The sequence below is a fragment of the Sphaeramia orbicularis genome, chromosome 2 (genome assembly GCF_902148855.1).
Source record: "Sphaeramia orbicularis chromosome 2, fSphaOr1.1, whole genome shotgun sequence".
NCBI classification, from domain to species: domain Eukaryota; kingdom Metazoa; phylum Chordata; class Actinopteri; order Kurtiformes; family Apogonidae; genus Sphaeramia; species Sphaeramia orbicularis.
Window position 1 is genome coordinate 38,576 of NC_043958.1, and position 23,350 is coordinate 61,925.

Sequence of the window (23,350 nt, forward strand, 5' to 3'; positions counted from 1 at the left end):
CTATTACCAGAAAGTCTGGAAGATACTATTAAAGAAGAATGGGAGAAGTTGTCACCCCAATATTTGAGGAACACTTGCGCAAGTTTCAGGAAGCGTGTGAAGGCAGTTATTGAGAAAGAAGGAGGACACATAGAATAAAAACATTTTCTATTATGGACATTTTCTTGTGGTAAATAAATTCTCATGACTTTCAATAAACTAATTGGTCATACACTGTCTTTCAATCCCTGCCTCAAAATATTGTACATTTTGCTTCCCCACCCTGTAAGCCAACACTTATTTGAGATCATTTATTTTATTTTTATAGAATGTCCTTTACCGTAGACAGGGTGATTTATTTATTTTTTTAAGTAAAGCTGTGAAGCTGGTGTCCCCTCCAGAGGATCTAAATGCGTTGCTTGGTCTCCAGACCTAAACTCAAACGGTTCTTTCATGCTATTTTGTGCATTTCACATTTTCCCTTTCTCCTCTCTCCTTTGAAAATCTCTTCCATCCATCTCTCCTCCCCTTTTGCTCGGTCCCCTCCCTCTTTTTTCTCCTCTCCTTCTTTCTTCTCAGTCAGGAGCTCTTTTCCACAGTGAAGAATGGAGGAGAAGGTTGAGGAGGAGACGCTGGTTTTCTCAGTCAGGGTGTACACTCTGCAGGAGGAGGTGAGGCTGCCCAGGCTGGACCTACACTCCAACACCACTGGAGTTGATTATCATTCTGACCTGATTTCACTGTGGATGTGTGCGCTATGCAGCCGTTTCATGTCTAGGACACACTCAAATGTATATGGGTTTGTGAGTGCAGTGAAAGAGAATCAGTAGATGTCGCTGGATTTTAACCCTTTAGCCCCTGACGTGTCTGTGGTGAGTAGGGATGGAACCATTACCAGTATAACGATAAACGGCGGTGAAATTGCACACGGTTAGTATTACCGTTTAAATTATAATTATCACGATAATCGTGTTTGATTAACGCACTTTTCCAGAGAAAACGCCTATGTAAAGATCTGCTTTTATGTCAAATATTTGAGTATAGTTTTAATTTATTACAATTTTAATTTTCTATACCTAATATTTGGAACCAATATTCACTTTTAAAGTCTTTGAAAAGGTTCGTTAAGCATCTGTGTGTTATTTATGCAATAAATTATATACATTTTTTGTGTTTTTTTTGTCCTTTTGTGTTGATATAGTAGGTTAAAGTGAAAAAAAAGGGCAGTTGATATAAATGAAGTTGTGCTGAAAAAACAGATCCCAAACATGGGTATAGTAAACATTTGTTTCTATAGTATATAAAGGCAAAATCAAAAGGACTGAAAAACAGACAGAATAGACTCAGACCACTAAGGGTTAATATTGGAATGTTTCTGACACAGAAGGGACATTGTACCAATTTTTTTTTTTTTTCAAAATACAACTTGGTTAAATTATTTCAGTGTGTGTATTAGCACTTCTTGAACATTTTGAACACAATTTCAACAATACTGCGATAATAATGATAACTGATATTTTGGTCACAGTAACCGTGATATGACATTTTTATATTGTTACATCCCTCCCTAGTGGTGAGCATTTTGAACGTATTTATTTTGATTTATTTTCAATAGTCATAAAAATTCAACCATTTGCTCAAAATACAGAGCAGTGAGTGAGACCGACTCACTGTAAAAATACACGGTTTTGGCTTTTTTTGGACACTGTTTTCCTTCTGTTTTTTTTTTTACATTATTTTTTACTGAGTTTTGACCATGCAACTGCTTTTTGGAGTTAACCAGGTATCAAAAAGATAGAATGACCCCCAAAAAAAAAAAAAAATCAACAAATGTCTGAATATTTTGTAAATGTAAGAAATTCAATAAAAATAATAACATATGACTGAAAATTAGCAAAAAAAAAAAAAAAAAAACAAATAAGTGAAATTGAACAACATAGTCATGCAAAAAATGGCAAAAATAGTCAACAAAATTGACAGAATTGAACAAATATGAACCAAAATCAGCAAACTGATTGAACAAGAACAAAAAAAGTTAAAAATAATCAAGAAATCTACTGAAATGAACAATTACAGGTGTTACAGTTGATGTTTTTTTTACTGTGTTTTTACTGAGTTTTGACCGTGGAACAGCTTTTTGGAGTTCAACCAGGTATTAAAAAATTTAAATGATAAAAAAAAAAAAAAAAGCAAAACCATCAACAAAATCAGCAAGTGTTATCAGAATATTTCGTAAATGTAAGAGATTCAACAAAAATGATCAACATACAAAAGAAAATTATTTTTTTTAAAAAGTGCTATTCTATTCTATTCTATTCTATTCTATTCTATTCTATTCTAGTGGTGTGAGAAGTGCAGGATTTGAGTACACACCTCTAGTGTGCATTAACCTACAGGTCATTATTATTAAATAACTTAATGTTAAACCCAGACCAGACTGACCTGTGTTATTGTATTTTGGTTTTAGTGGACACATCCCAGCCACAGACTCACTGTCCAACGTAACAAAAACAGGACTGACTTCAGGATTTAGAAGGAACACTTCCTGTGGTGCGTTTTCAGATGACACCTCTGATGGTGTCTACTGTGTGTGTGTGTGTGTGTGTGTATGTGTGTGTGTGTGTGTATGTGTGTGTGTATGTGTGTGTGTATGTGTGTGTGTGTGTGTTGAAGGCAGTGAACAGAGGTGAGCAGGTCGGTGTTTACAGCCACAGACTGGGACAGGAGTCCACTGTGATCCTCAGCACAGGACGGGAGGTTCAGCAGCTGACGGTGCAGGACGGTGAGCACACACACACACACACACACACACACACACACACATTCAAAGATGACAAATGTTTGCGTCTTTCTTAAATGCGGTGGAAGCGGCTGCAGTAGTGGACAGTGTTAAATGCATCAGAGGACTAAACCAGTAGCAGACTGCTGAGGTCACAATGATCATCACTAAAGACAAAGACAGTGTGTGGGTTTAGAACGGACTGTGAGGTCATTTTCACACAGAACAAGTCACATGTCTGTCTTATCAGTAAAATACACAACCATGTGTGTGAATATGTGAATTCATTTTCCAAGTTTGAATAGAAGAACTGTTGAATTGAAGAGTTCATTATGTATAGGTCCTATATATTAGTTGTATATATCCTATATTTCCTATATGCATCTTATAGTACATGCATATATCCTTTATTACCTGTATATATCATGTATTATTTTATATATATATATATATATATATATATATATATATATATCCTATATTGCCTGTATATATTCCATATTACCTATATATATTCTATATTACTTCTATGTATTCTGCATTTCTCATATATATCCCACATTGCCTATATATCCTATATTTCCTATATATATATCCTATATTATTGCCTGTATATAGCCTATATTACCTGTATAGATCCTACATTACCTGTATATATCCTGTATTTCTCGTATATATCCCATGTTGCCTATATATCCTATTTTTTCCTATATACATCCTATATTACCTGTATATATCCTATATTATTACCTGTATATATCCTATATTATTACCTGTTTATATCCTATATTATTACCTGTATATATCTTATTATTACCTGTATATATCCCACATTACCTGTATATATCCGATATTACCTGTGTATATCCTATTATTACCTGTATATATCCTCCATTACCTGTATATATCCTATATTATTACCTGTATACATCTTATTATTACCTGTTTATATCCTACTTTACCTGTATATATCCTATATTATTACCTGTATATATCCTATTATTACCTGTATATATCCTATTATTACCTGTATTTATCCTCCATTACCTGTATATATCCTCCATTACCTGTATATATCTTATTATTACCTGTATATATCTTATTATTACCTGTATATATCCTACATCACCTGTATATATCTGATATTACCTGTATATATCCTATATTACCTGTATATATCCTATATTACCTGTATATATCCTCCATTACCTGTATATATCTTATTATTACCTGTATATATCCTCCATTACCTGTATATATCTGATATTACCTGTATATATCCTATATTACCTGTGTATATCTTTACATGTTGTACTTGTCTCTCAGCTGTAGTATAGTTAGTTTTTTTGTATATATCAGTAGTATTAGTAGTATATGTATATGCATATGTATATTTTATCCTGTGGCTCTTTGCACATGCCTACATGTTTCAGTTCCAATCTGATCAATACTTACTATTTTCTGCGAACATGTTCTGTGTGTGTGTGTGTGTTTTCAGACAACAGAGCGTCAGTCTTCCACGTCCCCGTTTCCATGGAGATGGACTGCTGTCAGGTGGGAGGTCAGTCCTCCCTGGTCACCGTCGGCAGGATGAGTGTCGTTCTGCAGTTCAACACTCCGTCTGGTTTGTGACGTCATCGGTAAAATACTGCGTCCGTGTCATCGCGGGGCGGGGCTGTGCTCTTACAAACGCCTGTCACTCCTCGATGTCGTAGATATGAAGAACTTCCAGCGGCGGCTGAGGAGGCAGATCGACGAAAAGACGAGGACAGGACAGCAAGGAAGTAGGAGAGGAAACAAGGGTGCAGAGAAAAGGAGACATCTGTGTGAACTGAGGACTGAAGATTCACCTCCACAGGTAAGAGTCACAACATCTGCTTTAAAATGATGCATGCATCTGGAGTTATTCTGGTTCTGAGTGAAAACTCTACTGTTCACATGGATGGTAAACCGAGAGGATTCAAACCTAACAGCAGTTCACCACAAACAGGGATGGAACCATTACCAGTATAACCATAAACCGCCGTAAAATTCCTGGTGGTTAGTATTACCATTTAAATTCTAATTATCATGATAACTGTGTTTGATTACTGCACTTTGAAAGACAAAGAGAGAGAGAGAGAGAGAGAGAGAGAGAGAGAGAGAGAGAGAGAGAGAGAGAGAGAGAGAGAGAGACTATCTATCTATGAAAAAGAAACTAAAACAACTCAAACTTGATCTGGGAAATGGTCCAACAAAGGCCATAAGGTTCCATCTGTAATGCACATTTGTATGTTTGGTGTTTACATGTTAATATTTGAATGTTTCTGCAGCAGAAAGTACATTGTGCCAGTTATTTTATGTATTTATTTATTTTCAGTTTTTTTCAATTCCAAGTTTTCAAATTGGATTTTGTATGTTTTTGTGTTTTCTGGACTTTTGTGTTGATCTAGTAGGTTAAAGTGAAAAAAATAATAGGCAGATGATACAGATGAAGTTGTGCTGAAAAAACAGATCGCAGACATGGGAACAGGAAACATTTGTTTATAGACTGGTTAAATTAGATTAGACTAGACTGAATTAGAATGGATTAGATCAGATTAAACTGGTTAGAATAGACTAGACTAGACTAGACTAGACTAGACTAGACTAGAATAGAATAGACTAGAATAGAATAGAATAGAATAGAATAGAATAGAATAGAATAGATTAAACTGGTTACATTCGATTAGATTAGACTTTATTGATCCCACAACGGGGAAATTCAGTGATCAATTCAGTAACAGAATAAAGTGCAAGAAATAGTGAACATGTGTAAAGATGGAGCAAAAAACAAAGCATATAAAACTAATAATAGTAATAAACCTATACAGACTGTATGGCTGTAACATTAGAGTCCATTGAACCCAGGTCCTGCTGCAGCTTCAAACACATGAATAAACAGGTTTATGAACAAACAGGTTTATGAACAAACAGGTTTATGAATAAACAGGTTTATGAACAAACAGGTTTATGAACAAACAGGTTTATGAACAAACAGGTTTATGAACAAACAGGTTTATGAATGAACAGGTTTATGAACAAACAGGTTTATGAACAAACAGGTTTATGAACAAACAGGTTTATGAACAAACAGGTTTATGAACAAACAGGTTTATGAACAAACAGGTTTATGAATGAACAGGTTTATGAACGAACAGGTTTATGAATAAACAGGTTTATGAACAAACAGGTTTATGAACAAACAGGTTTATGAACAAACAGGTTTATGAACAAACAGGTTTATGAATAAACAGGTTTATGAATAAACAGGTTTATGAACAAACAGGTTTATGAACAAACAGGTTTATGAACAAACAGGTTTATGAACAAACAGGTTTATGAATAAACAGGTTTATGAATGAACAGGTTTATGAACAAACAGGTTTATGAACAAACAGGTTTATGAATAAACAGGTTTATGAATAAACAGGTTTATGAACAAACAGGTTTATGAATGAACAGGTTTATGAATAAACCTGGTTAATAAAACATAAATAAAACAGGTTTATGAATGAACAGGTTTATGAATGAACAGGTTTATGAATGAACAGGTGTTTTTTTGTTGGTTCCAGTTCCACAGCTGCCTGTCACAGCAGCAGAGCCTCCTTCAGGACTACCTGAGGACCGCCACGTATCAGAGGGCCATCCTCCTCAACGACATCGACTTCAGAGACAAGGTGACAGACACTCAGTCCATAACAGACGGCGGCTTTTGATGGAGCTCCGCCCCTTTAAAACGCTTCCTTCAGATCAACTTTATAAATATATATGTAGGAATTTTATCAGGGGAAACATGAGAATGACATGAAGCAGAGGTTTTATCCCTATAAAAGTATTTGTATCACATGTACTACACCAGGTTCTGAAACCTCTAACTAATCAATAAGATCAATACTTTCCTTAGAAGCCTGTTGTATGTGACCCAGTGCAGGTTTTCTGCCCCCTGGTGGGTTATCATCCCACTGCAGCCAGTGGAAGGGCTTTTTTTGGCCTTTTTCAATATGGCCGCTATCGTTAAATGATCCACACACTTTGTGCAGGAAAGTCTTTGGTAATTTTCTAAAAGTTTTTCTAAAAATTACACTGAAAATGTGACTGTTCAGGGGTGACGTACAACTGAATATGAAATCAAGTAAAATAAAAGCACAATAAATAACCTGTGAATAATGATACTTCCAAATGTTGATATTATAAGAATATTTACATTTACAAATCCAGTCACAATAAAATGTGACTAACCTGAACAAATATGAGAAACCTGACATTTCTGATGAAAAATAAGTGCAATTTGAACAGTATTCTGCCTGTTACAAATGTTTTGTGCATTTGTCGATCCACTGTGATCTGTAAAGTGTGTTAGTGATAAGTTGCAACGAAATATTGGTGAAATTACACCTTTAAAAAAAAAAAAAAAAAAAAAGATATTTCAGGATTTACATGGTTGTTCAGGTTATTTACATTTTCATAAAGTACATTTACTTTCTCATTAAAACAAAGACAGAAATTTGGATTTTAATTTATAGTTTATTATGCCTATTATTTTCTGGTCCGGCCCACTTTAGCTCATATTGGGCTGAATGTGGCCCCTGAACTAAGACCTAAGTTTGACGCCCCTGGTTCAGACCATTCTGTTTCTTTCATACCATGTTGAAAATCTCCTCCCCGCTGACTGCTAATGTTCTAAAAGTCTCAACCAGGAGGAGATTGAAGAGTCTGAGTCTGCAGTAACAAAAACAGTCCTTCCTTCTTTCTGTCTGTCTCCGTAGGTCGTTCTTGATGTGTGTTGTGGTTCGGGTGTTTTATCTTTCTTTGCGGTCCAAGCCGGCGCCACCAGAGTGTATACTGTTGAGCCCAGCCCCATGGCCAAACATACACAGGTACGGTTATCCCAAACCAAATAAACAGCATTTATGTCACAGGTGTTAAACATACGGCCCATGGGCCAAAACCGGCCCGCCAAAGGGTCCAGTCTGGTCCATAGGATGAATGTGTGAACGGCTAAAATCACACTGATATTAACAATCATTTTAGTTCAGGGTCCACACTGAGGCCTGTTCAATTTCACATGGGTCAGAACCAGTAAAATATAATGATGATAACCTAGAACTAAAGACAACCTGCAGCTGCCTGGTCCCTCTACACATACAGGACCACCTTTCCCTTTACATCAAATAATAGATGAGAGTTTCTAGTAATTGGACAAAAAAGTCCTTAGAAAACCCATTAAATTCCAGTACTTTACAGCAGGAGTGTCAAACATACGGCCCACGGGCCAAAACCGGCCCCCCAAAGGGTCCAGTCTGGTCCATGGGATGAATTTGTAGAAGATATTAATAATATCAATAATGTTGAAATCATTTCAGTTCAGGTTCCACATTCAGACCAATATGATCTAAAATGGATCAAACCAGTGAAATAAAAACAGAATAACCTATAAATAATGACAACGACAAAATTTCCTCTTTGTTTTGGTGTAAAAAAGTTCAATGACATGAAAAAGTGCAATTTTAACATAATTTTTTGTTCATTATTGTGAACGTTTTCTTCTTGTTATTGTTTGTTTTGTTTCTCAAAAATGTTTTCCATTTTTAAGGTTATTTATAGATTATTGTGTGATTATTTTAATTGTCCAGTCTTCTTGAGATCATATTAGGCTGTAAATACAAAATGTGAATAACCTGTACAAATATGAACATGTGTCAATATTCTGTCTGTTATTAAATGTTTTGTATTTGTAGATCCACTGTGGTCTTTAAGTTGTAATGTACATGTGTAAATGATAAACTGAGGCAGAATATTGTTAAAAAGGCACTTATTTTCCTTAAAACTTTTCCAGGTTGTTCACATTTTTTAGAGGATAGTTTGTAGATGTGAACATTTTATGATATGATTTTACTTTTTTCACTGTTGTTATTTTACTGGTCTGACCCACTGAAAACTAAAATCAGTTTGACAGACCTGCCTTACGTAAAATCAAAAGGAATAAAAATATGTGTGTGTACTTTATTTTATATTGTTGTTTTTTTTACATATATTGAGTTGAAGTGTGGTCGTGTTAGTTTCAGCAGGAATTGCAGGTTTATTTTAGTCTCCAGATATAACGCAGGAGAATAATGTCTTCCATGTCTTGACTCCCTGACCATAAGCTCTCATGCAGACTTCGGAGAGTAATGTTTTGTGTATATTGGCTTTGCAAGAGCTTAAAGAGAAACCACAGCAATGCAGTCCACACAGGGTACATACATCACATGCAGAGCATAGCATTCTGGAGAGTTAATGGGTTGCAGCAACATCTGGCCCAGAATGCAGTGGGACAGGGGCTGCAGAAAGATACTGGTGTGGGGTGTGCAGATGTTATAGACCAGAGTCAGACCAGTCAAATAAGAACTAAATGACATGATGGAAATGTTCATATCTACAAAGTTCCCTTAAAATCTGAATAACATGAACAACCTGTTTACATCCATATTTACACATGTACATTACAACGTGCAGGTCACAGTGGATCTACAAATACACAAACATGTCATAACAGACAGAATATTGGTCCAGTTACACTGATTTATATTAAGACGTTTCAGGTTGTTCATATTTATTCAGATTATTTCCATTTTTTGTGAAAAGATTGTTTGTAAATGTGGACATTTTCACGTAATGTAACTTATTCTGCACTAAAACAAAGACACATTTGCTGGTGTCATTATTTATTGGTTATTATGATCATATTTTTGTGGTTCAATCCACTTGAGATCAGATTGTTCTGTATGTGGCCCCTGAGCTAAAATGATTTTTACATCATTTATTGTTCATATTTTCAGTGTAATTTTTGTATTTCACAAATCCATCCCACAGGCTGGACTGGACCCTTTGGCTGGCTTTGGCCCAGGGGCTGTATGTTTGACACCCCTGTTACAGACAGGGAAGTAACATGACTGGTCAAAACTTTTACAAATACCTGTTATATAAGCATTTAATTTTATTTTCAATGTAAAACCAAAGAACAACTGCATGTGAAAAAGAATATGAAATGATATGTTCCTCAAATATCAGTGTGTATTATTAACACAATCTGTTAGAGACAGACCCAACAAAGATTCACAAGTAAAACCCATGGAGTTTGATTAATGACAGTTCTATACTGATTAAATAACAAATACAGTGAACAAAAATGAATAAAAACTTTACAACATAAAATAACATGAAAAAATAAGCAAAAATTAATGAAAACAAAGTTTAAAAAATTAATAAAATGAACAAGAAGATTAACATAAACAGCTGAAGTGTTCAATAAAATGAACAAAAATGAACAATAATCAAACAAAATAATGAGTAACATAAACGAAATAGGCCCCAAACTGAACCGAATCTAAGAAAAAATAATACAATAGACAACAAAATGGACAAAATGGACAAAGTGTTCAATAAACTGAACCAAAGTGAACAATAAACCAACAAAATGATGAGTATCACAAACGAAATAAGCCACAAACTGAACAAAATTATCTTTTTATAGTAGGTTAAAGGGAAAAAATAATAGACAGATGATACAGATGAAGTTGTGCTGAAAAAACAGATCCAAACATGGGTATAGTAAACATTTGTTTCTATAGTATATAAAGGCCAAATGAAAAGGACTGAAAAACAGACAGAATAGACTCAGACCACTAAGGGTTAATATGTGAATGTTTCTGACACAGAAGGGACAGTGGGACTATTATTTGTTTAAATTTTTATTTTTTTAAATACATCTTGGTTACATTATTTCAGTGTGTGTATCAGTACTTTTTGAACATTTTGAGCACAGTTTCAATAATACTGTGATAATAATGATAGCTGTGATAATTGTGGTCACAATAACTGTGATCTGAAATGTTCAGATCCTTCCATCCCTAGTGTCTGGTTTTTGTCCATGATGTCCGTGTGGAGGTGTGTGTTTGTGCATAAGTTTTGTGTGTCCTCGTCCAGGTGCTGGTCCAGGCTAACTGTCTGACTGAGCGGATCACGGTCCTGGAGGGGGAGGTGGAGGACGTGGACTGTCCCGCCATGGTGGACGTCATCGTCTCTGAGCCCATGGGCTACATGCTGCTCAGTGAGCGGCTCATAGAGAGCTTCCTGTACGCCAGGAAGTGGCTCAAACCAAACGGTAGGAGCTCAGGTGTAGTCCAGACTCGATCTGCTGAACTTCATTGACTGTGTTTGTGTTTTAAAGCTTCTGTTCTGTACCTGCAGATGGCTGGTCCCTCTACCGCCTTTCACTTTACATCAAATGACAGTACAGAGAGTTTCTAATAACTGGACAAAAAAGTCCTTAGAAAACCCATTAAATTCCAGTACCTTACAGCAGGAGTGTCAAACATGCGGCCCGCGGGCCAAAACCGGCCCCCCAAAGGGTCCAGTCTGGTCCATGGGAGGAATTAGTAGAAGATATTAATAATATAATAATGTTCAAATCATTTCAGTTCAGGTTCCACATTCAGACCAATATGATCTAAAACGGATCAGAACCAGTCAAATAATAACAGAATAACCTATAAATAATGACAACTACAAATGTTCTCTTTATTTTAGTGTAAAAAAGTGAAATTACATGAAAATATTTACATTTACAAACTATCCTTTTCCAAAGAAATATGAAGTGCAATTTTAACATCATGTTTAGTTCATTATTGTGAATGTTTTGTTCTTGTTCATTTTGTTCATATTTGTAATTTTTCCTTATCTCTGTTCAGTTCAAAAAAATGTCTATTATTTATAGATTATTATGTTATTATTTTACTGGTCCAGTTCACGAGAGATCATATTAGGCTGCAAATATAAAATGTGAATAACCTGAACAAATACGAACAACCTGAAATGTCTGAATATAAACCAGTGTAACTGTACCAATATTCAGTCTGTTATTAAATGTTCTGTGTGTTTGTAGATCCACTGTCATCTGTACGTTATAATGAACATGTGGAAATGATAAACTGAGGCTGAATAATGTTAAAACTGCACTTATTTTTTTTAAAGAAATTTCAGGTTTGTCATGTAATTCTCAGTTTTTAAAGGATAGTTTGTAGATGTATACAGAAGCGTGTTGCATTCACACAAAAAAGAAAATTCTGCTCTGTTTTTCCGAATTAACAAGATACTATTTTCTGAAAAAATAAAAATTCAGCTCTATTTTTACAAGATAATTATCTTGTTAATTCAGAAAAACAGAGCTGAATTTTTTTTTAACTTTTTTTTTCTGGTAATTATGAGATAATTATCTCATTAATTCGGAAAAACAGAGCTGAATTTTATGTTTTTGTGTGAATGCAACATGCTTCCGTAGATGTAAACATTTTCATGATGTAACTTGACTTTTTTCGCTGTTAGTATTTTATTGGTTCTGACCCACTTTAGATCGTTTTGGTCTGAATGTGGATCCTGAACTAACATGAGTATGAGGCTCTTACACTAAACTGAATATACTCTACCCACTAAACCTAGCTTTTCAGATGTCAACAACTAGGGATGTAACCATATGGAAATTTCATATCATGGTTATTGTGACCACAATTATCACAGTTCTCATTATCATCGCGGTATTATTGAAGTTGTGCTCAAAATGTTCAAAAAGTACTTTTACACACACTGAAATAATTTAACCAAGTTGTATTTAAAAAACAAACAAACAAATAAAATAACAGTCCCACTGTCCCTTCTGTGTCAGAAACATTCACATATTAACCCTTAGTGGTCTGAGTCTATTCTGTCTGTTTTTCAGTCCTTTTGATTTGGCCTTTATATACTATAGAAACAAATGTTTACTATACCCATGTTTGGATCTGTTTTTTCAGCACAACTTCATCTAGATCATCTGTCTATTATTTTTTCACTTTAACCTACTATAAAAACATAAAAGGACAGAAAACACACAAAAAATATATAAAATCCGATTTGAAAAATGTATATAATTTATTGCATAAATAACACACAGATGCTTAACGAACCTTTTCAAAGACTTTAAAAGTGAATATTGGTTCCAAATATTAGGTATAGAAAATTAAAATTGTAATAAATCAAAACTATACTCAAATGTTTGACATTAAAGCAGATCTTTCCATAGGGTTTTTCCCCTGAAAGTGCGTTAATCAAACACGGCTATCATGAGAATTAGAATTTAAACACTAATACTAACCGTCTGTGATTTTACCGCCGTTTATCGTTGTACTGGTAATCATTACATCCCTATCAACAACATTTTACTAATAACCCCTACATGATGCATGCATGAGTGAAGCCCAGTTTCATCTGCAGAGCTTGTACTTGTATTGGAGTATTTGAAAGTATTTTTGAAGTACAGGATGTAACTAATGCCACTGTTCTGACTTCAGGTCTGATGTTTCCCTCCTCTGGTGATATTCATGTGGCTCCCTTCAGTGACGAGCAGCTCTACTTTGAACACTACGCACGAGCCACTTTCTGGTCTCTCACACACACACACACACACACACACACACACACACACACACACACACACACACACACACACACATATACACAAGCATACATAGGCATACATCCATGCATGAGGACACAAACACACTAGAGCCCTTTCATTCTTCCTCCCTCCTCCCTCCCTCCTTCCCTCTTTTTCGCTCATGTTGGTGGAGTTTGACCTCAGCCAGGCATGTTTCCTGTTGGTGTAAAACGCTCGGGTGCAGTCCAGTCCTGACTCATATGCACCAATAATAAGGGTCTGACTGATACGAGCGTCTGTAGACCGCTTCATTTCAGCTGAGGGCGACATTTTATTTAATATTAACCCATAAAGACCCAAACCATCGACTGGTGTAAACTATCAATCCATGTCAAGAATTGGTGTAAAATACAGTTCTTCATCTTTTCATGGTCATCAGATATGACCCATTTGGACGTTCAGAGGCTCCGTAGTTACCATGGAAACACTGTCATCTTCTACAACAATGATTTACCACTAAAACCCATGGAGTTGGATCAATGACAGTGGATGAAATGAACAAAAATTAATGAAAAAAACTACAAAATGTGAAAAAATAAGCCATAAAACTTACTAAAAATAAAGTAAAAAAAAAAAAAAAAAGAGTAAAACAAGCAACAAAATGAACAAAAACAGCCAAAGTAATGGAATAAAATTAACAAGAAATAATGATAAATCAACAATGTAATAGTAACATTGACAAAATAAGCCACAAACTCTAAATAAACTAAAGAAAAAACATTTCAAAAGGCAGGAAAATGAACAAAAACACCTAAAATGATGAATAACATCAACAAAAGGACAAAAGTGAATTAAAAAAAATCTTAACACTTATTCCCCAGTCAAACCCATGGAGTTTATTAAATGACAGTAAATGGACACACTGGGTTTATGTTCAGTTAATGACAGATTTTACTGAAAAAGCCACTTTTTCTTCCGTTTTCTCTGTTTCTGAGATAATAAACCTCAACTGTAATCTGAACTTTAATGAACATATACATGATCAGTGAATTAAAAACAGGAAAATACAGGATTTTCACTGAAAAAAATGCTAAATACAGAAGATGATATTACAGTAAGTGATGATAAATCACTCATGAAAGGATAAAGAACAGAGCGATGCCACAGCAGTCCTGGGTCTTTATGGGTTAAACCTTTCCTGTCAGATAATGTCCTTACCAGATTTAAAGTCACACCTTATATTTCAACACGTGGTCATGTGTGTCGTATGAGTCATCTGTGTTTTTCTGAACGGCCGCTCTTTCTCACATTACACCTGGACAAAGCTGCAGACAAACCTGCGGCATAAATGTCTTTACAGTCTGTTTAAAAAGCCGTTACAGGAGATTTGTACAGAAAAAACACAGTCAATGGAAGACTAGACTTAGATCAGGGCTGTCAAACATGCGGCCCATGGGCTAAATGCAGCCTCCTCAAAGGTTCCAGTTCGGCCCCTGGGATGAATTTATGAAGTACAAAAATTCCACAGTCCAGGCTGAGGAACTCATTTTAATTCTGGTTCCACAAACAGACCAATCTGATCTACAGTCAAAATACATAATGTCTATAAATAATGACAACTTCAAATTTTTGTCTTTGTTTTAATGCAAAAAATAACATTAAATTATGAAAATATTTACATTTACAAACTATCCTGTAACAATAAAATGTGACTAACCTGAACAAATGTGACCAACCTGAAATGTCTAAAGAAAATTAATAAATCTTCAATTAAGTAAAAAAAATCTTGAATTAAGCCAAAAAAATCTAGAATTAACAACTTCAAATGTTTGTCTTTGTTTTAGTGCAAAAAAACTCACATTAAATTGTGAAACTCTTTCCATTTCCAAACTCTCCTGTACCAATAAACTGTGACTAACCTGAACAAATGTGTCCAACCTGAAATGTCTGTATTAAATTCAGTCCAGTTTGAACTCTTTTCTTCCTGTTCCTCAGTGTTTAGTGTCTTTGGAGATCTGATCCAAAATGCACATGGACTAATGAGAAGTGGAGGAAGAAGACTGAGAAAATTACACTGATAATTCTTCAGAAATGTCAGTTTCAGTTTTTTCAGGTTATTCACATCCTTTTTGTTTGGATAGTTTATAACAGTAAGTAGTTTCATAAGTTAATGGGGTTTTCTGCACTAAAACAAAGACAAGAATTATCAGTTGTCATTATTTCTAGGTTCTTCTGTTCTTATTTTCCTGGTTCGCTCCACTGCAGATCACATCAGTCTGAATGTGGAACCTGAAAGAACAGGAGTTTGAGAACCCTGATTTAGACACTTTCAACAAAATATATAAATATAGAGAAGCGGATGTTTTCTGAGCACTTTGTGATTTAAACTCCAGGAATGTTCATGACATGTGACCTGTTAAGTAGAAGGAAACCATAAAGCATGAAGATCACACAAAAACCGTTCAAAAAGTGAGTGGTTCTCTGTGTAAGGACTACAGAACAGAAGAACACATCATGGGTGGACAGCTGCTCAGGGGGTTAACATTTTCAGCCGCGTTTTTATTTTATCACTAAATCCAAATATCAGCTGGAAATCATGCAAGCAGTAACCATGGAAACCAAAGCCATGTGAACAGAACAGTCACTGGTGTTGGGTTTGTTTTGTTTGTGCATGCAAGCACAGCAGTGTGTGTGTGTGTGTGTGTGTGTGTGTGTGTGTGTGTGTGTGTGTGTGTGTGTGTGTGTGTGTGTGTGTGTGTGTGTGTGTGTTCATGCTCTGCTCCACCAGTATGTGTGGGTCAGGCTCAGTCACTCTTGAGGAATGAAAGTAATCTGTAAAACTGATGTTTCTCAGCTTTAACCCTTTAAGGACTCCCATCATAACAGGCCCACACGTCTTTGTTGAGTTCGTACAAAAAAATTAGCAAAAAACGACACTTTTACTGCAAAAACTTAACTTTCAGTATCTGGCCTTTAATTACCATTATTATATGTAATAAATGTTTAAAACAGTGTGTTAGAGTAAAAAATAAAAACAAAGGACAGACTTAAATTTAACTTTTTTAAAGTTTTTATTTTGTATTTTTTACGACAGCGTATTAGGGCCACATAAGAAAATCACAATACCTCCTAATTAACAACTTTATTCTTGTTAAATGAGTTTTTAAAACTACAACTTTATTCTCATTAAATAACAACTTTATTCTCGTAGTGATGTGCGTTTTTATTTTCTTATGTGGCCCTACTATGTCGTTGTAATTTTCACATTTTTTACAAGGTACAGTTGAACATTCCCCCAAAACAAAATAAGTAACAATTAACAGAGAGAAAACCAAAGCCATACACAGCCCAGGTGAGGATTTTAAAGGCTGTAACTCTAAACTGAACGTTCATGTCCTAATATTATCTACTGTGATGTGTGAACTCTGTACTTCTGTGGGAAATGAAGGAGTTTAATCGTGTTAAATACAGAATCCATCAGAAGTACTAGCACAGACAGAGGTTCAGGAGTATGATGTGAAATGAACGCCTCCTGTGCAGATTCACTGACTGTTGTTTGGTTTGAGTTTCAGGCAGCAGAGAAGCTTCTACAGTGTAAACCTGAGTGCACTTCACAGCGCCGCAGTCGATGAGTTTTTCAGACAGCCCATCCTGGTAAAGGCCTCCACACTCCTGCAGAAACCTGCTGCCTTACACGACCGAGCACCACGCCCACAAATGACACAGAATTAGACCGGTCCTGCACATCACACACATGAAATACACATACAAGTCCTTCCTAATCACCAACAGTACATAATCTGTGCATGTCTCTAGTTTGGAACTTTTTTTTTTTTTTTTGCCTTTCATCAACTTGATCCAAAAACAAAACACCAAATATTCATTAACTGTCATTTTTTTAACCCTTTAAATACCATGTTTGTAATATAAAGAAACTGTTCTTTTTTCAGCACAAAAGACTATTTATTTCCAATAATCTACATAAAAATGTATTATAATTATTATTATTATTTTCATCCTGGTATATATGTCAGTGATTAACACCAACACTGGTTCATATACATTATTATTTCTGGTGTTAGGTCAAATGTTTAATGCTAAGAACTGTGTTAGTGTAGGAATTTAACATTGTTTACAGTCAGTTCTGGAAATGACAGAAGTTTTGTTTTTACAAAACTTGCTGGAAATGTCTTTTTTTATTATTATTATTCACATGTTTCTGAGGTACAATGAAGAACAATTAGAGTTTTCAAAGAAATTTAACGACAAATCACATTTAAGCAAAAAATCCATTTGTGTCATTCCTAAAACTTTTGGCCATGAATGGATAATGGGATGGTTTTAGTGGATGATCAGAATTTTAAAAATCATGCAAAAATAAACAAATTTTGAATTCTGACCTAAAACAAATTATGAAAAAATCATCTGAGCTTTAATAACATGAAGTGTAAAGTGTGTATAAGATACTGAAGGGTTAAATAAAACTATTCCTTCAGTTCAGTGACAGTTTTGGATTGTTGTTTGTTCTTTATGTCTTGTCTTTTTAAGGACACGTTTGACATCCAGGTTCTGGTGGCCAGGTCTGTCAAACACTGCATCAACTTCATGGAGGCAAAAGAAGAGGATTTACACAGGTACAGGAGCTGAAGCTGAAAACACACACGAGCAGCCACTGGCGTTTGTCAAACCACTGATGAACCAATGTGACAGTGTTTCCACGGTAACTGCAGAGCCTCTGAACGCCCAAGTGGGTCAAATCTGATGACCATGAAAAGATGAGAAGATGATAAACTGTATTTTATATGACTCATTCAAATGTGTCAATCAGGTTAGTGGATCAGAAGTGATTAAACATCTTGGATCAGCAGGTGGTTTAGGTCACTAGTGGCTGTTAGTGTCTTTGAAGGTTACACATCTGTTTATTTATGTATTTATTTATTTGTGTTTGTCTAGTCACAATAATGAGAGTCCTCCTCCTCATGTGTTGCTTTGTTTCAGGGTGGAGATTCCCTTTGTGTTCACCCTGCTTCAGTCTGGTCTGGTTCATGGACTCGCCTTCTGGTTCGACGTGGCCTATCTGGGCTCCAAGTATTCAACCGCCAACACTAACCTCCTCCTCCTCTGACAGATCATGTTCATTTAAAACAGGGTTCTCAAACTCCTGTTCTTTCAGGTTCCACATTCAGCCCGATTTGATCTGCAGTGGGCCAGACCAGTCAAATAAGAACAGAAGAACCGAGAAATAATGACAAATGCAAACTTATGTCTGTGTTTTAGTGCAACAACCCCATTAAATTATGAAAATACTTACTTTTATAAACTATCCAAACAAAAAAGATGTGAATAACCTGAAAAAAATTACATTTCTTCAGAAAAATCAGTGTAATTTTCTCAGTCTTCTTCCTCCACTTCTCATTAGTCCATGTGCATTCTGGATCAGATCTGCAAAGACACTAAACACTGAGGAACAGGAAGAAAAGAGTTCAAACTGGACTGAATTTAATACAGACATTTCAGGTTGGACACATTTGTTCAGGTTAGTCACATTTTATTGGTACAGGAGAGTTTGGAAATGGAAAGAGTTTCACAATTTGATGTTATTTTTTGCACTAAAACAATGACAAAAATTTGAAGTTGTTAATTCAAGATTTTTTTGCTTAATTGAAGATTTTTTTTACTTAATTGAAATTTTTTTTTTTTTTTTTTTGCTTAATTCAAGATTTTTTCCTTAATTCAAGCTAAATTTTTTTTTCTTAAGTCAAGATTTTTTTGCTAAATTTAAGGTTTTTTTTGCTTAATTCAACATTTTTTCCTTAATTCAAGCTGAAAATTTTTATTTCTTAATTCAGTTAAAGACTGTGGAATTTTTACACTTTATAAATTCATTCTAGGGGCTGGGTTGGGACTTTTGGTTGCCGCATGCTTGACGCCCCTGATATAAAAGCTGCTCCAGTGTCTGTGGTAACCATGCGGTGTCTTTAACCCCCCCCCCCCCCCTGCAGGACCACGGTGTGGCTGTCCACAGCTCCCACTGAGCCTCTGACCCGCTGGTACCAGGTCCGCTGTCTGCTGCAGACGCCGCTCTTCGCCAAACTGGGACAAACATTGTCCGGCAGCGTCCTGCTAACGGCTAATGACAGGTATTCAGTCCACCACAAACCCTGTTCACTGGAGGGTCTGCTTTCAAACACAGTCTGAGCTCATATCTGTGTTCATTTACCTGAAAATTCACTGGAACTGTCTGAGATTTTCACCACCATCTGCCTTCACACCAGGACGTAAACGGTCCACACACCTAAACACAGCTCAGATACGCTGTGACCACATTTACAATCAGTGAAAAACCAGTGGAAGTGTGTGTGACTGCACAGAACAGCAAACTGAACATCTGGATGAGTTTTATTCTATTTGTTTTAATGGAGCTTGTGATGATGGGGAGGTTCAGTGTGAGACACATTCTGGATCTGGTCTGGACGGAGTTCCATGGAAACAGAAGGAGAAGAAAGACTCTGTTCTCTTCTCTTCTCTTCTCTTCTCTTCTCTTCTCTTCTCTTCTCTTCTCTTCTCTTCTCTTCTCTTCTCTTCTCTTCTCTTCTCTTCTCTTCTCTTCTCTTCTCTTACCTTACCTTACCTTACCTTACCTTTTCTTTTTCATTTTTTCCCATATCTTATCTTGTCTCTTTTCTTTTTGTATCTTTTCTTTTTTTTACCTTTTCTTTTTCCTTTCTTTTCTTTCTTTTTGTATCTTTCCTTTCCTTTCCACATGTAAATAAATGATTATTACCACTAATAACAGTTCAGTTGTTTCCAGTTTCAGCCTCACAGTGTCTTAAATGAACATGAATGTCCTTTACAGGCAGAGTTACGACATCCACATCACAGCCACGGTCGACCAATCAGGCTTCAGATCTGGAAATATCCTGGACCTCAAAAACCCTTTCCTCAGGTCAGTTCTGTTGACATGTGATTTTTTATCAATATTTAGGAGTAAATACAGGACTTTTAGGCTCATGTATGTCAACAAATGCTTTTTTTTTTACTGTTTAACTTAAACATATGACCTTTTGGGCTGTTTCTACAGGATGCCATCCTGGTTCCACTGTTAGAGGTCTCCAGAACCACATGGGCTGGTGGTCCAGACCAGGTGACCTCTGACCTCTGTCCTCCCGAACGCTGGCTGAGGAGAACGGAGGTAAACACACTCACATGTCCAATCTGTGCTTCCATTCTGTACCACACACAGGTAAAGCAGATTCCAAACACCTCCACAAGAGGGCAGTGAAATCTAATCCCTCCTAATAATTCACCACCACCAGGTTTATGAAAGTGGACACATACCAGGGTTCTTAAACTAATGTTCTTTCAGGTTCCACATTCAGCCTGATTTGATCTGCAGTGGACCGGACCAGTGAAATAATAACAGAATAACCGATAAATAATGACAACTCCAAATTTATGTCTTTGTTTTAGTGCAACAACCCCTTTAAATTATGAAAATACTTACTTTTATAAACTATCCAAACAAAAAAGATGTGAATAACCTGAAAAAACTGACATTTCTTCAGTAAAATCAGTGTAATTTTCTCAGTCTTCTTCCTCCACTTCTCATTAGTCCATGTGCATTCTGGATCAGATCTCCAAAGACACTAAACACTGAGGAACAGGAAGAAAAGAGTTCAAACTGGACTGAATTTAATACAGACATTTCAGGTTGGACACATTTGTTCAGGTTAGTCACAGTTTATTGGTACAGGAGAGTTTGGAAATGGAAAGAGTTTCACAATTTAATGGGATTTTTTTGAACTAAAACAAAGACAAATCTGATGTTGTCATTATTTATAGGCATAGTGTAATGTTATTTTTTTCACATCAAACCAGGAAGTCCTTCTGTTGTGTGGGTTCTTCTGTTGTTCTTATTTGACTGTAGATCAGATTGGTCTGGATGTGGAACCCACACTAAAAGGAGTTCCACAGCCTGGACTGTGGAATTTTTGCATTTTGCAAATTCGTCCCACGGGCCAAATTTGAACCTTTGGGGGGGGGGGCGGGGGGCGCATTTGGCCCTTGGGATGCATGTTTGACACCCCTGATATATATGATGAAAAGTTGGATTTGATTACATTTACATATGTCCTATTTTAATATGAATATGTACGTACAATTTTGCCACTTAGTGCTAAAATGATTTTGTTGTATTGAGTCATTTGTGTGACGTTTTGAAAGCTTTATCAAAATATTTCACTATTTTTCTGTCCTTTATGTTAAAAGTCTGTAAAAGCAGCAGGGTCATGAGTTTGACCCTCATGAGTACTTTAAATAAATAAATAAAAAAATAACATAATACATTTATGAGTGCTACGTACATCTGACATCTGCTGGTTTGACTATTAATGAAAAATGATAAATATATTCTTTTTTTTTCTCTCTTTTGTCTCCAAAGGAACCTGTGGAGGATCATCAACCACCTTATCACTCACTGAAGCTTCGATACATGGATTTTTATATGTACTTTTTTTTTTACTGTTCCAGAAAAGGACAGATAAATACATTTACGACCCAAGGCAACAGTTTTACATAAGCACACACAAATATATCAGATACACAATCTTGAGCACAAACTGACACAAAAATGGAACTGCATTACTCCAGGATTTGTATGTTTTTGTTCACTTTATGAAAGATCAAATTTCTCCGTGTTGTGACAAAATGTTTCCTTAAATTCTTTCTTTTATATTATTTCGACCATGTGCCACTTTTTTGTAAACCTCTAAATTTGATGGCATGTGAATTTATAAATAAATTGTTTATTGGTTCATGATAAACTCTGTCGATAATTTTCTTTGCTTTTTACTGTGATATTAAAATTATCTACATTTTTGTGTTCATGTTTTTGAAGCATTTGAGTCAAGTTGTTTTATTTTTCCAGCGTAGGATGCATCACATGTTTTATATGAACGTGTATTTTTATGTTTTCAAATACATGATGTGGACTTGGTGGACCATGGTATATTTTTGATGAATTTGTCTCCATATTTGTTTTTTGTTTTTGTATTAATTACCTCCCTTGTTTTAATTTGTGGCTGCCAGATAAGTGGCTGAGGAACGCATTTGCACTGCAGATGTTTCAATAAGCTGACAGTGAAATGTTTCTGAACTACAAATGATGCCTGTTTTCAACTGGAACAAACACAAACATCTACACACACTAATCTTCACTTTCCGTACCTCATTTCATTCTTTACATAAATAAATATCTGTTAATTTTGTTACATCTTCATTCTCTCTCTGTCATTAATTTCATATTTGCACAAAAGAAGTGACAAGTGTTGCCTTAACATCTTTTTCCTCATCAGTTTGATAATTATTTCCAAAACAGTGTATTCATTTCTGTCTTTTTTTTTTTTTAATTGAACTTGTGAAAAATGACAAACTCTCAACGAGGATAATAATATAACAATCTTCTTAGGGACAAGACAAACATTTTAAATTCGTTTGTAAATCCAGAAAAGGCTCATCAAACGAACACGAGACAAAGACTTCACTGCGCAGGCGCAATGACTCCGACCACAACAAGAGATAAACAACACTTTTATTATGTTATGTTACTGTTAGCTAATGTTTTTACATGTTTATAGTGTACACAACATGCAAATATTAATAATACAAAATAAATATGACAAAAAACGCTGTAGCAGATGAATTACACCCTGCATTTGTTTCTCGTCGGATCAGTTGGTGACGGACCTACATCCGGTTGATCGAGGTGACTTCCTAGTTTGGACATGCGCAGAACGAAGGTATAAATTTGGAGCAATTGTTGTATTTAAGCTAAATTATGCTAATGTAAAAATATTTATCAGCTTATTGTGTGTTTTTACAGCTGATATACTGAAGTAGACTACCTGTGGGGAATAGTTTTAAAGTTATTTGAATATTTCGGATATATTTTGGAAATTAACAACATAATGCTAACGGTGCTAGCTGAACACTGCTGTATTTACATGACTTTAACACTCACGGGCATTTTGTTTAGCAAATGTTATTTAATTCAGTTACATTATCTTAATTAAAAAAATAGCGTGTTGGAATGTAAATGCTATTTCTACCCTGTGTGTGTGAAG

At 35.4% G+C, this 23,350-nt stretch overlaps 1 protein-coding gene across 2 annotated transcripts; it reads left to right on the plus strand.

The window, feature by feature from the left end:
- The first annotated feature begins 558 nt into the window (after positions 1-558).
- On the plus strand, positions 559-22,506 carry carm1l (coactivator-associated arginine methyltransferase 1, like). Of its 2 annotated transcripts, XM_030150385.1 has the most exons (15): positions 559-650; positions 2,653-2,761; positions 4,257-4,382; positions 4,474-4,616; positions 6,352-6,456; positions 7,546-7,656; positions 10,745-10,922; positions 13,144-13,234; positions 16,802-16,883; positions 17,778-17,863; positions 18,228-18,317; positions 19,232-19,369; positions 20,086-20,175; positions 20,311-20,421; positions 21,670-22,506. In XM_030150385.1, exons 1-14 carry the CDS (start codon positions 585-587, stop codon positions 20,333-20,335), a joined length of 1,440 nt encoding a protein of 479 aa, XP_030006245.1. In that variant the 5' UTR covers positions 559-584; the 3' UTR covers positions 20,336-20,421; positions 21,670-22,506. The 2 variants fall into 2 exon arrangements, with proteins under 2 accessions (XP_030006245.1, XP_030006236.1); XM_030150376.1 differs by lacking the exon at positions 21,670-22,506 and having other exon boundaries at positions 20,086-20,201; positions 20,311-20,358.
- The last annotated feature ends 844 nt before the right edge of the window (positions 22,507-23,350 follow it).

Bases quoted from the DNA above. Each gene is read 5' to 3' on its own strand.
- carm1l (XM_030150376.1), top strand. From the start codon at position 585: ATGGAGGAGAAGGTTGAGGAGGAGACGCTGGTTTTCTCAGTCAGGGTG. The intron at 13,235-16,801 runs GTCTCTCACACA...TTTGAGTTTCAG, and splicing joins TACGCACGAGCCACTTTCTG to GCAGCAGAGAAGCTTCTACA. The intron at 19,370-20,085 runs GTATTCAGTCCA...TGTCCTTTACAG, and splicing joins CTGCTAACGGCTAATGACAG to GCAGAGTTACGACATCCACA.